Source organism: Elephantulus edwardii, unplaced genomic scaffold (assembly GCF_000299155.1).
Source record: "Elephantulus edwardii isolate Elephantulus edwardi_28Jun2011 unplaced genomic scaffold, EleEdw1.0 scaffold00104, whole genome shotgun sequence".
Lineage (NCBI taxonomy): Eukaryota > Metazoa > Chordata > Mammalia > Macroscelidea > Macroscelididae > Elephantulus > Elephantulus edwardii.
The window spans coordinates 3342368-3357600 of record NW_006399854.1 but is presented as its reverse complement, the minus strand read 5'-3'; the positions used below and the strand labels follow the sequence as shown (position 1 = coordinate 3357600).

At 36.0% G+C, this 15233-nt stretch overlaps 1 protein-coding gene across 1 annotated transcript in view; it reads left to right on the top strand.

The window, feature by feature from the left end:
* Window positions 1-15233, top strand: part of LOC102867990 (chromosome unknown open reading frame, human C14orf39) — a 114690-nt gene that overhangs the window by 71848 nt on the left and 27609 nt on the right. Inside the window, exons 13-16 of the mRNA XM_006891823.1 lie at window positions 1170-1231; window positions 3666-3844; window positions 10759-10764; window positions 12769-12907. Coding sequence (XP_006891885.1) covers window positions 1170-1231; window positions 3666-3844; window positions 10759-10764; window positions 12769-12907 — 386 coding nt within the window. The remainder of the gene's footprint in view (window positions 1-1169; window positions 1232-3665; window positions 3845-10758; window positions 10765-12768; window positions 12908-15233) is intronic.

The following is a 15233-nucleotide window of genomic DNA, read 5'->3' as shown; positions in this document are numbered from 1 at the left end:
CCTCTATGAGATGGATTGATTCGGTGACTGGGGTAATCGGGATGGGTGTGTCAGAGGCGGTGCGGTTGGCGCAGGATAGAGCAGGGTTTAGAGCTATGAGTCAGAAACGACTCGATGGCACATAACAACAACAATACTAGTTTATTTACAAAATTTGAATACATCATTTTTAGAAGAAATTCTTTACATTTCCCTCACCCCTCATCAAATTGTACAAACCCATGATGAATAAAATTAAGTCCCCCTCTCCCTGCACATCCTCATCCCTCTGCCTATACTCTTTCCCACCCCTCTTAGATCCTTATACTTGTTCTACAATAATGGTTTTACACAATATTTATCCTTGTGGGGCTGAGTCCATTCACTCAGCATAATGCTTTCCAGTCCCTCCCAAGTTAGGTAATAATTTACAAAATCATTGCTCCTTCATGCTGCATAGTATTCCGTTGTGTCTGCCTCTCCCTCCCTTCCCCCTACCCAGTACACTTTTTTTTTTAAGGAATGTTCGTGACATCATGGTAATAGCCTGAAGTCAGTAACATCTCAAATGTCTACTGGGCTTTGGTGGGCTAGCAGATTGTGTTGCTAACCCAAATACCCTATTCAATCTATTTATGATAGAATAGACAAATCTATTGTGTTAATTTCATGAAATACTTTAATATCTGTAAGAATAAATGAACTGGGTCTATGTGCAATGATGTAGATAAATATATTCTAGACAGAAGAAGCAAGGCATGAGTCATAGATATTATTTCATAAACAGGAAAAAGAAACTATATTAGTCAGGAATACTTTATATAGGTGATAAAATGAGAAAGATTTTTAAGTACACAAAGTAAAAGTCAGAATAGTTGTTAACTTTGGGTTTGATTCTTTTTAATTTTGTACATACAATGATCTATTCATTGCAAATACCTTTTTTTAGGATACATTTTACCTTTGACTCTGAAGATATGGGAAATATAGAAGCTTCTAGAATAGCTAATAATACTCTTTTTCTTATATGATGATTTCAAAGACATTTTCTTTATAATTGACTATTCCTATATGAAACTTCTATTTATTAGGTTAAAAAATGAAAATATCAGTAATTTTACATAATTTAATAATGTTTTGTTTTCTAATCAAACATCAAAATGAAAAAAAAAAAGAATTAGAACTAATAGGACCTGAGTGTGGAGATAAAGGAATAGCAAGACAAATAAGAGAGGCAAAAGGTACTTCAAAAGTAAGTAAAATGTTTCATTTATAAATAAATTTTTTAATTTTAATTGTGATTTTAACAAAATCTACAGATATGTTAGATTTTCACCCATTCATTGTTAAACATTTTAATCCCCTCTCCTTCCCTTCTTCCTCCCAGTTTACTTTTTAAAAAAATATTCATTCATTGTTGTAAAATCGCCTCCCTTCCTCCCTTTCCCCAGCCCTCTTTGCATTGTACCTCTTATTCTGGGCTGTTGTCATATGTATAATGATTAATCATATAATTCCTTTAAGCAGTTCTTTTAATTTAGAAAAATTCTGTTTTCATTAAAATTTCATGTTTAATACAGTAAATATATGTGAGGTCTAGAATTTATTAGCTTGGTTATCAGGTTGCTGGAATGTTAAAAATTCTACCAGAGCAGTTTTGACAAAATTAAGATAGAAAGTTTATATGGAAATATATAAAAGGAATTATTAAATGACCACATATATTAAAAATACAACTAAATAATGAATAAATAAAACAGTTTTTCTTGGTGAGAAATGAATGATTTTTCATGTCAATTCAAGTTCAAGAATTGCCACAAAAATGTCTTAAATATTTTTCACAAAGAAATTTTTATTTCAAATAATAGAATCTTAATATTTTATCATAATCACTGACTTTGAGAATGCAGGATCTCTTATTTCCATTTTGGGTTTTTTTAAATGAGATTTTAAAGAAAGTTTGTAGAGAACATGGATTTCCATTCATTGATTCTTGCACATTTTACTCCCTGCCCAACTCTCCCCCAGCCCAGTTCATTTTTCTTTTTGAAAAGGAACAAACTTCCATTGTTATACAATCACCTCCCCTCCTTCCCAGTCCACTTTATTTTGCAGCTCTTATTCTGGACTACTGTCATGCATATAATACCTAATTATATACTCTGTTTAAGCAGGTCTCTCCCTCATCTGTTTCAGTGCAGGGTACATTATTTATCCCCTTTTCTTGTTTCCTCCCAACCCCGATATCAGTCCTGTTTAAGAACTGTGGCATTATGCAGTATTTGTCCTTTTGTGACTGAGATATTTCACTCAGCATAATGTCCTCCAGGGTCACCCATTTTGAATAATATTGAATGAGTTTCTTATTTTTTCAGTGCTGCGTAGTATTCCATTGTGTGAATACACCACAGTTTCTCTATCCTTTCATTTGTTGTTGGGCAGTTGGGTTGTTTCCATGTCTTTGCTATTGTGAACAATGCAGCAATAAACATGGGTGTGCATATATCTGCTTGGGTGGTAGTTCTGGTTTCTTTAGGATATGTTCCCAGTAGTGGAATTGCTGGGTCAAATGGCATTTCTGTTTCCAACTTTTTGAAAAAAGTGCCATATCGCCTTCCATAGTGGCTGTACCGTTTTACACTCCCACAAACAGTGGACAAGGGTCACAGTTTCTCCACGACATTGATAGCATTTGTTGTTTGCTGCTCTGTTGAATTTTGCTATTCTTTCTGGGGTGAGATGATACAACATAGTTGTTTTGATTTGCATCTCAGAGCTAGGGAATTTGAACATTTCTTCATGTGTTTGTTTGACAAAGAACATCATCTTTGGTGAAATGTCTGTTCATATCCTGTGCCCATTTTGTGATTGGGTTGTTTACCTTTTTATCTTGTTGTGGTGCTTGAGTAGAGAATACAAGATTTCTATTTCAGTGATGATATTGAAAATATTTTAACTAGCAGAATGTTTTAATGATGATATATGTTGACAATGTATGTCAACTAGCAAGTCAACAGAATATAAAGTTAATATTCCCTACTTACTAAGGATTAAAACAAAATAAAACCATTAGTATTCAATTTTAATGAAATACAAGTAAATGTCTATTTAAATTTTTTTAGTAGGCAGACCCAAACTTTTTCTGTAATAGGATTTGGTATAATATACATATGTGAGAAAATATATATTCCTAGCTTTCAAATGAAATAAAGGAAACTTAGTATTCAGATTGTAAAGTTTTACAGCTAAAGTAGTATTATAGTGAGGCAAGGACAAAGAATGCAATAAACCAATAATGGCAAGATGGCTTTGAATTAAATTGCTTTTCCCTTTTAAGGAGGTAACAGATACACCTTTCCATCCAGAGCATAATGTGGAGAATTTAAAAGAAAAAAATACTTACTAATCATTTGCTTTGTCAAATTTGAGTGTATTCTGTTTATTATGTACTTTTCCTAGGTAGGGACTGGGGAGGTGGAACCAGAAGAGAAGAAAAATTAGTGAAAAAGAATTATTAATAATTTTGTGTGTAAATTTGGGAATCATTTTCACCATTTATTTTACTTACTTTGTCTACCAAGTATTAATAACATCATAGTGTAATATGGTATTTCTAAATTTTTAGACATGATTTTGTTTTTATAGCAACATTAATTTTTATAGTTTCCTGTTCTTTTCCATTGCAGGCTACATACTCAGAACACTTTGAGAAGCCAGTGGAGAATAAAACTAATGAAATAGAAGAAAGCGCTGAAAATGCACCCCAAACTCCTGAAACTCCTCTATCTTTAAAAACTTCTGAAGCTATGAAAACTCCTGAATCTTTAGAGAAATTGCAGTTCCCTAAAACACCCACATTTGAAATGTAAGATTTTTAACTAACAATTTAAAGTATTTACAAATGAGGTTATGTACTTAACTAATAGAAATAGAAAAATATTTTACATCTGTAACTTTATGAAAATTTTCAAACATATAAAAGAAGGAAACTAGTGGAATGAAACTACTTATTCACCATTCTCATTCAAACAGTTATTAATATTCTGCTGTTCTAAATGTTTCATAGGCCCTCTCCTAAAATTTTTCTGTAACATTTAGCTGAAGAAGGTATAGATTTTGAGTATTCTTTATATTAATAGTATATAGATTTAATATTTTTCAAAGATAGAAATAGTTATGGGAAAATTTAAACTGAAAACCTACAGTGACAAATGGTAGATTGTGAATTCATCATAGGATAATGTGATGAATTTTACTGGTTATTTCTTCTATGTGTGTGAAGCAAGAATTGTATTCTTTTAAATATCATTTTGGGAAACAGGTATTTCCAACATGACTAATGATTAAAATTGTAAATCACAAATGCGTAATCTGCACCCATTTAAATTTTTTTTTTTTGTACACTTAAATTTCATTGAAATGTGAGCTCTGGTGGCTTAGTGGTAAGAAACTGCTCTAGCTACCCAAAGGAGTGCAGTTCAAATCAAGCTGCTGCTCCACAGGAGAAAGATGACAATCTCTTCCTGCATGTAATTGATAAGTTGATTAACTCAATGGCATTTAATCTGATGTGGTGTAATAAAGGCTTTATTAGTGAGAAAACTATGGCCTATAAAAGTTAAATAACTCATTCATGATCATATATCTAGTTCTGGTAGTAATTTTAGACAAGTATTTTATTTAGCAAATAATTATATATGTGTAAATGCTGACTGCTGGTACCAAAGATATTAATTGTGAACCAAAGTAAGATGAAGTTGACAGTTTAAGTCTCTTCTCCATCCATCATGATGCTTCTTGTTGGTCCAGTGGTAAGAATCTTTATTTCTTGACAGTAAGATGTAATCCATACCAAAGGCTGCAGTCCTTGATTTTTTGCAACAAGTGCTTCAAGTCCTCCTCACTTTGAGCAAGCAAAGTTTGTGTTATCTGGATAACACAGGTTATTGCTGAGTCTCCCTCTGATTCTGATGCCAGATTCCTCTTCATAAAGTCCAGCTTCTCGGACAATTTGTTCAGGATACAGACACATTGCACTGGGAAAGTAGGGGGAAATTTTTAATTACCAGCCTTGCCAGTCTAATAGAAACTGGTGTTACTGCTAAGACTCTATGACCCTAAGGAATCTTTTGAGCCTGGGACAAAACTCAACACCTGTAGTTCAACATTTACCCAAAATATACATATGCTTATAAGGTAAACAGTAACACCAGAGAAGTACTCACCCCTTAGAACGATCAATCATACAAGATCAAGAGGAGCAGTATTTGCTGAGGCAAAAAGCTTAGAAGGCAGGAAAGAGTAGGATAGAGAATTAATGGAAATGAGAATCGAAGTGAAGTAGTATGATGTTATTACAGTGCGGAAACTATAATTAATATTTGAAAACAAAACCTGGATAAATCATTGAAAGGAAAATCAATTGCCTTGTAAATTTTCACACAATGAACAACTGAAAGAGAAGTTAAAAAAAAAAAAGTCACAAGATTTTAATCTTGATGAGATGCTTGCCATTAAAGATTATTTTATAAGGTTGTCAAATTATAAAAACAATGATTTGGGGAAAATAATTAAGAATGAGTCTGGGAGAATTCCATCTTTTTCTACATTCTGAAATAGTTTACATAGAATTGGTGACAGTTCTTCTCTGAATATTTTATAAAATTCCCTTGTAAAACCATCTGGTCCAGAGCTTTCTTGGGCTGGAAATTGTTTTATTACTTTTTCAGTTTTTTCTTTTGTAATGGGTCTGTTCAGGTGTTCAGTTTCTGTTTGTGTCAGTTTAGGTAGGTTGTGATTTTCTAAGTATTTGTCCGTTTCCTCTAGGTTTTCATATTTGTTTTAGTTTTTCATAATATTCCATTGTTAACCTTTTCATTTTAGTTGGTTCCGTTGTGGCATTGCCCGTTTCATCCCTTTTTAGGATGATTTATGTCTTTTCCTTCCTTTCTTTTGTTAGTTTTGCTAGTGGGTTGTCAATTTTATTGACCTTTTCAAAGAACCAACTCCTGGTTTTGTTGATGGTTTCAATTGTTTTTCTGTTTTCTATTGCATTTATTTTTGTCCGAATTTTTCTAATTTGGTTTTTTTAGAGGGTGCCAGGTTTTCTTGCTGTTCTTTTTCAATTTGTTGGAGATGTTGGATTAGAGAGTCAATGGCATTTCTTCTTGTATTTTAATGTGTTTGCTTATTGCTATAAATTGACCTCTAATAACTGCTTTAGATGTTTCCCAGAGGTTTTGGCAAGTTGTGTTTTCTTTGTCATTTGTTTCAAGAAACTTTTTAATTTCATTTTGTATTTCTTCTAGTATCCACTCATGTTCAAGCAGGGTGTTGTTCAAATTCCAAATGTACGGTTTTTTTCCTTCTTTATCCTCTTGCTATTAATTTCTAATTTTGTAGCATTGTGGTCTGAGAAGGTGCTTTGTATTATATCTATGGTTTTGAATTTATTGATGCTTACTTTGTGTCCTAAAACATGATCTATTCTGGAGAACATTCCATGCACATTGGTGAAGGTGGTATACTGTGTTTTTTTGGGGTGCATTAACCTATAAATATCTATGGGATCCATGTGGTTTATTGTGTGGTTTAATTCTTCAGTGTCTTTGTTGAGTTTCTTTCTGGTAGTTCTCTCTTTAATTGAGAATGGTGTATTGAAGTCTCCAAGTACTATAGTAGTGTTGTCTATTTCCTTTTTCAGTTTTGTTAATGCTTGTTTTATGTATTTTGCAGGTCTTTCATTTGTTGCATAGATATTACTGTTATATCTTCTTGTTCTATTGACCCCTTAATCATTATGTAGTGATTTTCTTTGTCCTTTATGATGGTTTTTGCATTGAAATATATTTTATTGAAAATACCGTCACTCCTGCTTTTTTCTGGTTGCCATTTACTTGGTTTATTTTTTCCCCCAACTTTTTATTTTTAGTGTTTATCTTCATTTTTCAGGTGTGTCTTTTGAAGACAGCATATTGATGGATTTTGGTTTTTTATCCAATCTGCTACTCTTTTTCTCTTCAATGGTGCATTTAAGCCATTCACCTTCAGTGTGATCATTGAGAGGCAAGGTTTCATTGTTGTCATTTTGTTGAGTTCTTTTTGGTGGTGTTGCAAGTTACTTGTGTCCATCCTGCTTTCTGTGGCACCTCTGTAAAAAGGATGTCGCTCAGTGTTTCCTGCAACACTGGTCTTATTTTTACAAACTCCCTTAGGTTCTATTTTTCTGGGAATATCTTGATTTCTCCTTCATATTTGATGGACAATTTTGCTGGGTACAGTATTCTTGGTTGACAGTTTTGATCTTTGAGTGTTCAATATATGTCATTCCACTGTCTTCTTGCTCATATGGTTTCTGCTGAGAAACTGGCACTTAATCTTATCTGCTCTCCTTTATCTCTATTTCTCCCTCACTGCTTTCAGAATTCTCTCCTTATCTTTGGTTCTGGCAATTTTGACTATGACATGCTTGGTGTTTTTCTTTTGGTGTATATTCTCTATGGTGTTCACTCAATTTCTTGAATATATATTCTCTCATTTTTCATTATCTCTGGGAAGTTTTCTTCTAGTAACTCTTCCACAACTTTTTCTGTGCCTTTACTTGGCTTCTTCCTGTTCTGGCATTCTGATGATGCCTGTTATATCTCTTGATGGTATCCCACATTATTCTTGGGTTTTCTTCTGTTTCCTTCTTTTTTGATTCTGCTTTTTGCTTTAGCAGATCCGTGGGGACAATACTATCTTCTATTCCATTTCTTTTTAAGCTCCTCCTGATTTTTGCTTGGAGTGTTTTGTAATTCTTCAAGTTTGCCTTTCATCCATTAAGAATATTCAATCATTTTCTTTTAAATTTTTTGTCAGAAAGTTCCATCAGACTTTCAGGCTTCAGGAAATCCATTGCCTCTCTGTCACTTTTAGGGGTTGATACCTTGTTTTGGGCTTGTGTGGGGAGTCAGGTAACCTGCTTCTTTTGGGACAATGCTTTGGTAGAGTATTTCTTGCCTGAGGTGATAGCCAGTTCTTGATCTGACATCACTGCTCCAGAAGAAGGTTGGATCGGCACACAAGCAGATGCACATGGTGTGGGTGTATGTGCAGACGCATGCATGGGTGGCAAGAAGGGGGAGACGTGCACACAGATGCACGTAGGGTGGGGTGGAGGGAGGACCTGAATGGAAAACTAGAAAGCCTTGGTTTTCTTGAGAACTGTGTTTACCACCCCAATTGAGCTCCAGTTGTCTCACTCCCTCCTGCTTAAGGTGATGGTGTCCCAAAATTGGTCCAGCAGTAAGTTATGATCCCCACTGAGTGCATCACTGAGTGCAGTTTGGCTTGCTCCTGGAGGGTGGTTCCCGCTATGGCTCCCTGCTCCTCGCCACTGCTCGCTGTTCCCCACCAAGGCATGCTGCTCCCTGATGAGGCTCCCTGCTCCTGTGGCTCTCAGATGTTCACGTTGGTCCACAACAATCTTTTGAGAGCACCTATATATTTGTGTCCCTTTTTGGCCCAAGGCCTTCAAGGCTGAGGGCCTGACAGCATTTTTTCCCCCAGAGTGCCTGCATGACCAAGGAGGAAGCGGCTTCTCACCTCTATCAAGATGCCCAGGATCACCCTGTTGCCCAAGTTAAGCGGTCCCACGTGGTCAAGCCAGACAGCCGTTTAACCCCCCAAAGTACCTGAATGACCAAGGAAGAAGCCTTTTGTTCCCAACAGCGCCATCCCGGCTTCCTTTCGCACTTGTTTTTTTTTTTTTTTTAATTTCTTGACTGCTGGTGCCAAGAGTGTTGATTGTGGAACCTAGCAAGCTGAAATTATTAACAATTTTAATCCCTTTTCTGTCTATCATGAAGCTGCCAGTTGGCCCAATGGTGAGAATCTTTGTTTTCTTGATGTTGATATTCAACCTCTTTCGAAGACGATAGTCCCTGACCTTCTGCAGCATACACTTTATGTTCTCCACAGTTTCAGCAAGCAAGATTGTGCATTATGCAGGTTATTGATGAGTCTTCCTCCAATCATGGTTCCACACTCCTCCTCATAAAGTCCAGCCTCCCAGACAATCCATTTTGCATATAGAGTGAAAAGATACGAGATAGAATGCATCCCTGATGCACAACTTTCCTGATCCTGAACTGCTCGGTTCTGACTACTGCTTCCTGCTCCAAGTATAGTCTTTGCATGAACACAATTAAGTGTTCTGGAATTCCCATTTTTCTCAAGCTTAGACACAGTTTGTTGTGATCCACACAATCAGATGCCTTTCACAGTCAGTGAAAGATAGACATTCCTCTAGTACTCTTTGCTTTGGGCCTAAATCCATCTAACGCTGGCTATTATGTCCCTAGTGCCATAGCCTCTTCTAAATCCTGCTTGCATATCTGGCAGTTCTCTGCTGGTGTACTGTTGCAGTTGCTTTTGGACAGTCTTCAGTAGGATCTTGCTTGTGTGTGATATTAGTGATATTGTTTGATAATTTCAACACTGTCAGATCACTTTTTTAAAAGAATGGGAATAAATACAGATATCTTCTAGTCAGCCAGGTAATTTGTCATCCAGATTTCTTTACATAACCTAGTGAGCATGTCCACAACAGCATTTGTTTGCTGAAAAATGTCATTCCATCAGTTCCTGGTGCTTTGTTCTTTGTCATTTCCTTCATGAAATTCTTGTGTGTTAGCCATTTCTTTTTGGTAGAGTGACTCTGTATACTCCTTCCATCTTCTTTTCATGCTTCCTGGGTCATCCAACAACAACAAAAAAGCCCACAGCTTTCTTAACTATTGCAATTTGAAGCTTAAATTTATTCTTCAGTTCCTTCAGTTTAAGAAATGATATTTGATAAATATTTATATCCCTTGGATAAGGACATGGTACTGATAAGGGTGGAAGGTCAGTGAAGGAGAGAAAGACTATTAACCAGGTGGCTTTAACACAGTGTCTTCTGCAATGGGCTTTTGTGTATCAGGAATTGTGAGGATGGTGCAAAATAGGACAGGGTTCAGATCTTTGTCTATAAGGTCACTGTGTTGTATTTGACTTGGCAACACCTAAAAATAACAATATCAGGCATGAGCTAAATGAAATGGGTTGGCATGAGACATTTTGAATCAGATAATCATATGATCTACTATACTGGAAATTAAAAGATGAGGAAATATTGGGTCACTTTCATAGTTAAAAAGACCATTTCTAGATCCATCTTAAAATATAATGTCGTGAGTGACAGGATAATATCCATACACATACGAAGAAGACCTGTTAATAACACTATCATTCAAATATATGCACCAACAACCAGGGCCAAAGAGGAGGAAACAGATGACGTCTACCAACTTTTGCAGTAAGAAATTGTTGGAATATGCAACCAAGATACCTTGATAATAATGTGTGACTGAAATGCAAGAATTAGAAACAGGGAAGAAAGATCAGTAGTCAGAAGACACAGACTTGATGACAGAAATGAAGCTGGAGATAGAATGATAGAATTCTGTACAATCAATGAGATATTCATTGGAAATACCTTTTATAAGAAATGTAAACACCAGCTGTACACATGGACTTCACCAGGTGTTCTACACAGGAATCAGATTGATTACATCTGTGGGGAAAAAACCCTGGAGAAGCTCAATATCAGCTGTGAAAACAAGGCCAGGTATTGATTGTGGAAAAGAACATCAACTACTCATCTGCAAGTTCAAACTGAAGCTAAAGAAAATCAAATCCACATGAACCAGAGTTTGACCTTGAGTATATCTCACCAAAATTTAAAGACCATCATAGGAACAGGTTTGAGCTCTTCAATACTGAGTGAAGAAGACCAGATGAGCTGTGGAATGATAGCAAGAATATAATTTATGAACAACCACCTCCACAATTAGTGACTGTAGATCCAAGTACAAAGAAATAAGTGACAATTTCAGTCTTGTCTCATTTTATTATAATGTTGTTTATTGACCTTATTGTAAGGATGCTGGTTTCTTTATATTGAAGTATAATTCATAACTGAAGGATACCGAAGTGTAATCTGTACCATAGTCTATATAGTCTTTAATTGTCATCAATAAGTGCTTTGCCTTAATCTTCTGGGGAAAAAAAGAATTTAATTTATGAAGAATGCAAAAAGACATTTTAAAGACAGAAGAGTAAGAAAAGACTAGGATGGCTATCAGAAGAGACTGGATATTGCACTGAGAAGCCAAAGCAGAGGGAAGAAACCAAGAAGTTAAGGAGCTGAACAGAATTCAAAGAGCTTGGGAACACAAAGCAAAGTATTATAATGAAATGTGCAAAGAGCTGAAGTCAGAAAATCAAAAGGGCTGAACTTGCTAGGTATTTCTTAAGCTGAAGGAACTGAAGAACAGCTGCCCATAGGTGGATGGAAATTCTTCTGAGTTCTCAATTCTAGTTCATTAATCTATGTGTCTATCATAGTAGTAGACCCTGAAATCAAGTACTATAAAATCTATGTTGTTCTTCAGTAATTGTAACTAGGCTCAAAGTGTTTGGAGATAATGTAGCATTGAGGTTAAGAACTTGAATTTTTATTCTTTTTTTTTAATTATTATTATTAATTTTGAGGTTTTGGATTTCCATTCATTCATTGCAGCACTTTTCTCCCTGCCCACCCCCCCCACCAGCTCGCTTCCCCCTCCAAAGAGAAAAAAAAAATTCCTTCATTAGTATACAATTCCCACGTCCCTTCCCCCTCACCCCCCACTCCGAGTACACTTCTCTGTGCAACCTTAATTCTGGATTCCTGTGCTAACCAGAATACTCAATCATATATCACTTCTAATCTGTTCTTTCCCTCATCTGTTTCAATGCAATATACATAATTTATCCAGTTTTTTCTGTCATACCCCCACCCTGATGTCTGCATCATTCAAGTTCCAGTTTTGGCACTTGCATGCCTTTGAGAAAATCATTTAACTTTTTGTGTTTGAAAATGCACTTCTTTAAAATAGCAGTGAAGATAATAATAGTAAGTACTTCTTGTGATTATTTTGAGAAATAATTAAGTAATACCTATCAAAGTTCCAAGAATAGAGATTGATAGTATATTGTCAGCAGATATTAAGTGTTAGTATCCCTGAATTAATTGTTCTACTTTATTTGATGTTATTCTCCACCTAAACTGCCAGGAGTACAAACAGGTTCATCATAGAGAGCGTAAAACCAGGTTGCTCCTTGGAGGCAAGGATTCTGAGGCTTTATCTGACATACTTTGGGCATGTTGCAAGGAGGTACCAGTCCTTGGAGAGGGATATCATGCTTGGAAGGGTAGAAGGACAGAGAAAGAGAATGAGATGGATTGATTCAGTGACTTGGATAATGAGGGTAGATGTATCATAAACAGTAAAGTTGGGACAGGATAGAGCAGGTTTCAGGGCTATTATACATAATAGGGTTGTCAATGGCCCATAACAACAACAACAAATCCATGTTATACCAAGGGAGCTCAGGTGGCCTAGTGATAAGAAACTGTGCTGCTGTCCCAAAGGCACATGGTCCAAATCCACCAGCTGCTTCATGGAAGAAGTACGGGCCTTCTCCTCCTATGTGAATAATTGCCACTGAAAATCCTCTAGGAAGTCAGCTACAAGTCAATTCTAACTCACCGGTAAACAACAACATACCCATGTTATCTCCTTAGATTTGTAATTTCAGTAACTTCACTCTGTACCTTTCTTTATTGTGCTAATTTTTACCTTAGTGGTGTTGATTATGATGTTTATCAGTCTGCAAAGCTTGAGAATATATTTTTTAAAGTATTTTATTTCTCTGTTACAGAAATAGAAATACAGTATCTGAAGGACAAACACAAAAGGACTCTCCTGGATTTTCTTTTCTTTTGAGTTATACTTCTAGATCTCCTGGATTGAATTTATTTGATTCTTCTATGTTTAATTCTGAAATTGCATCAGATCAGGTAATACAGGCAGGTAAAATTTTATTTTTGAAATGTGTATACTGAAACTTCAAGTAATTTTAGTTTTTTGTTGTTGTTATGTATCATCAAATTGGAACTTACTCTTTCATTGCTGACCCTCCAGTGAGTTTTCAGACTGTAAATTGCACAGAAGACCAGCCATTTTTCTCCTTTGGAGCTTTGGTGAATTTGAACTACCTGCCTTTGGTTGGCAGTGCAACTCCTTATCCACTAGGTCACTAGAGCTCCCTAATATCATGTTGTTGCTGTTGTGTACTGTAGAATCAGAACCCACTCATAGCTCACCCTCCAGCAGGTTTTCAGAGGCAGTTAATCACATGGGAAGAGATTGCCTGTCCTTCTCCTGTGAGAGCACCTGGTGGCCTAGCATGCCTTCAAGGTTTGCAGCACAGCTTCCTGCCACTTGGGTCTTCAGAGCACCCAAAAATATCATGACAGATGGAGAAAAAATTTGAAGTTGTCACGTTTCATTTTACTTGAATCACCATCAACATTCTTGGTAGCACTAGTCATGAAATAAAAAGACTACTGTTAAACTGGGAATATCTGCTATCCTTAGTTAAAGAGCAACAGTGCAAGTTTAAAGACTAAGGTATATCTCATCCAAGCTATGTATTTTCACTTGTTTCCTGTGCATCTGAAAGTTGGACAATGAATAAGGAAGACTGAAGCAGAACCAATGCCTTTGAATGGTGGTGATAGTGAAAAAATGCTATAGACTGCTGAAAGGAAAAACAAATCAACTTGGAGGAAGTACAATAAGAGTGCTCCTTAGAGGCAAGCATGTTGAAACTTAGCCTCAAATGCTTTGGACCTCCTTCTCAAGATAAGGTTGCTGTTGTTGTTATGTGCTGTTGAGATGACTACAACTTATCGTGACGCTATGAACAATATGAACCCTATTCCTGACACACCTGTCCCCATTGCCATAGTCACTGTGCCAATCTATCTCATCCAGGGTCTTCCTTTCCCGCACTGACTCTCCACCCTATCAAGAAAGATGTCCTTCTCCAAACACTGGCCCCTCCTGGCAACATGCCCAGAGTATTTGAGACAGAACTTCTCAATTCTTGCCTCCAACGAGCGACCTGTTTTCACCCTATCCAGAATAGACCTGTTTGTTCTCTTGAAAATCCATGGTAGGTTCAGTATTCTCCCCTAGCACCATAATTCAAGGCACTGATTCTTCTACTGTCATTATTAGTCATTGTTTACCTCTCTGAAACATACCAACTAAGTGAGAAGACCAAAGGAATAAATATGAATCTCTTCCAGTCAGTTGACCAGGAAGCTGTTCTCCAGATTTCTTGGCACAAACTTGTGAGCACATCCAGGCTGCATCTGTTTGTTGAAATATGTCATTGGTATTCCATCAATTCTTAGGACCTCATTTTATGCCAGTTTGTTCAGAGCAGCTTAAATTTCGTTCTTCATCATCATTGCTTCATGATCATATTCTGTTTCATGAAATTCTTCTGTCTCATTCAGTTCTTTTTGGTACAGTATCTCTGTGTATTCCTCCATCTTCTTTGATGTTTCCTGAATCATTCAGTATTCTGTTTATAGCATCTTTAAATATTGCAACTTGAAGTTTTAATTTATTCTTTACTTCCTTCAGCTTCAGAAATCTTGAGTGCGTTTGTCCCTTTTGTCTTTCTAACTCCAGCTCTTTACACATTTCATTGTAATATTTTGCTTTGTCTTCCTGAGCTGCCCTTTAAAATCTGTCAAACTCCTTACCTTCCTGATTTCTTCCCTTTACTTTGGCTTCTCAGCATCCTAGTGCAACATTTAGAGTCTCTCCTGACATCCATCTTGGTTTTTTTCTTCTTCCTCTTAGTAATGATCTTTCACATTCTTCAGTGATATTATTATTGATGTAATCCTACAGCTCATCTGTTCTCATTCCTATTCAAGGCATCCAGCCTATTTTGGAGATAGTTTTAAAATTCAGATGGGATAGATTCATGCTTGGAAAAGTAGAAGATCCATTAAATAGAAGCCCTCATTGATACATATTGACAACAGTGACTGCATATGAATATGCTTGAGAATGGAGAATATTGTGAAGACAGCACAGGATAGAGCAAAGTTTCAATCAGTTGTTCATAGAGTTGCTGTGAGTCATAACTGACTTGATGACACCTAACAAAACAATATTTTGTAAATAAGTGACAGGTTATTTTGAAAATGTCTTTTTAAACATAGTAATGTTCAGGCTATACATATGGATTTCACCTGATGGTATGCATAGCAATCAGATCCATTATATCTGTGGAAAGAATCACTGGAGACACTCATTATC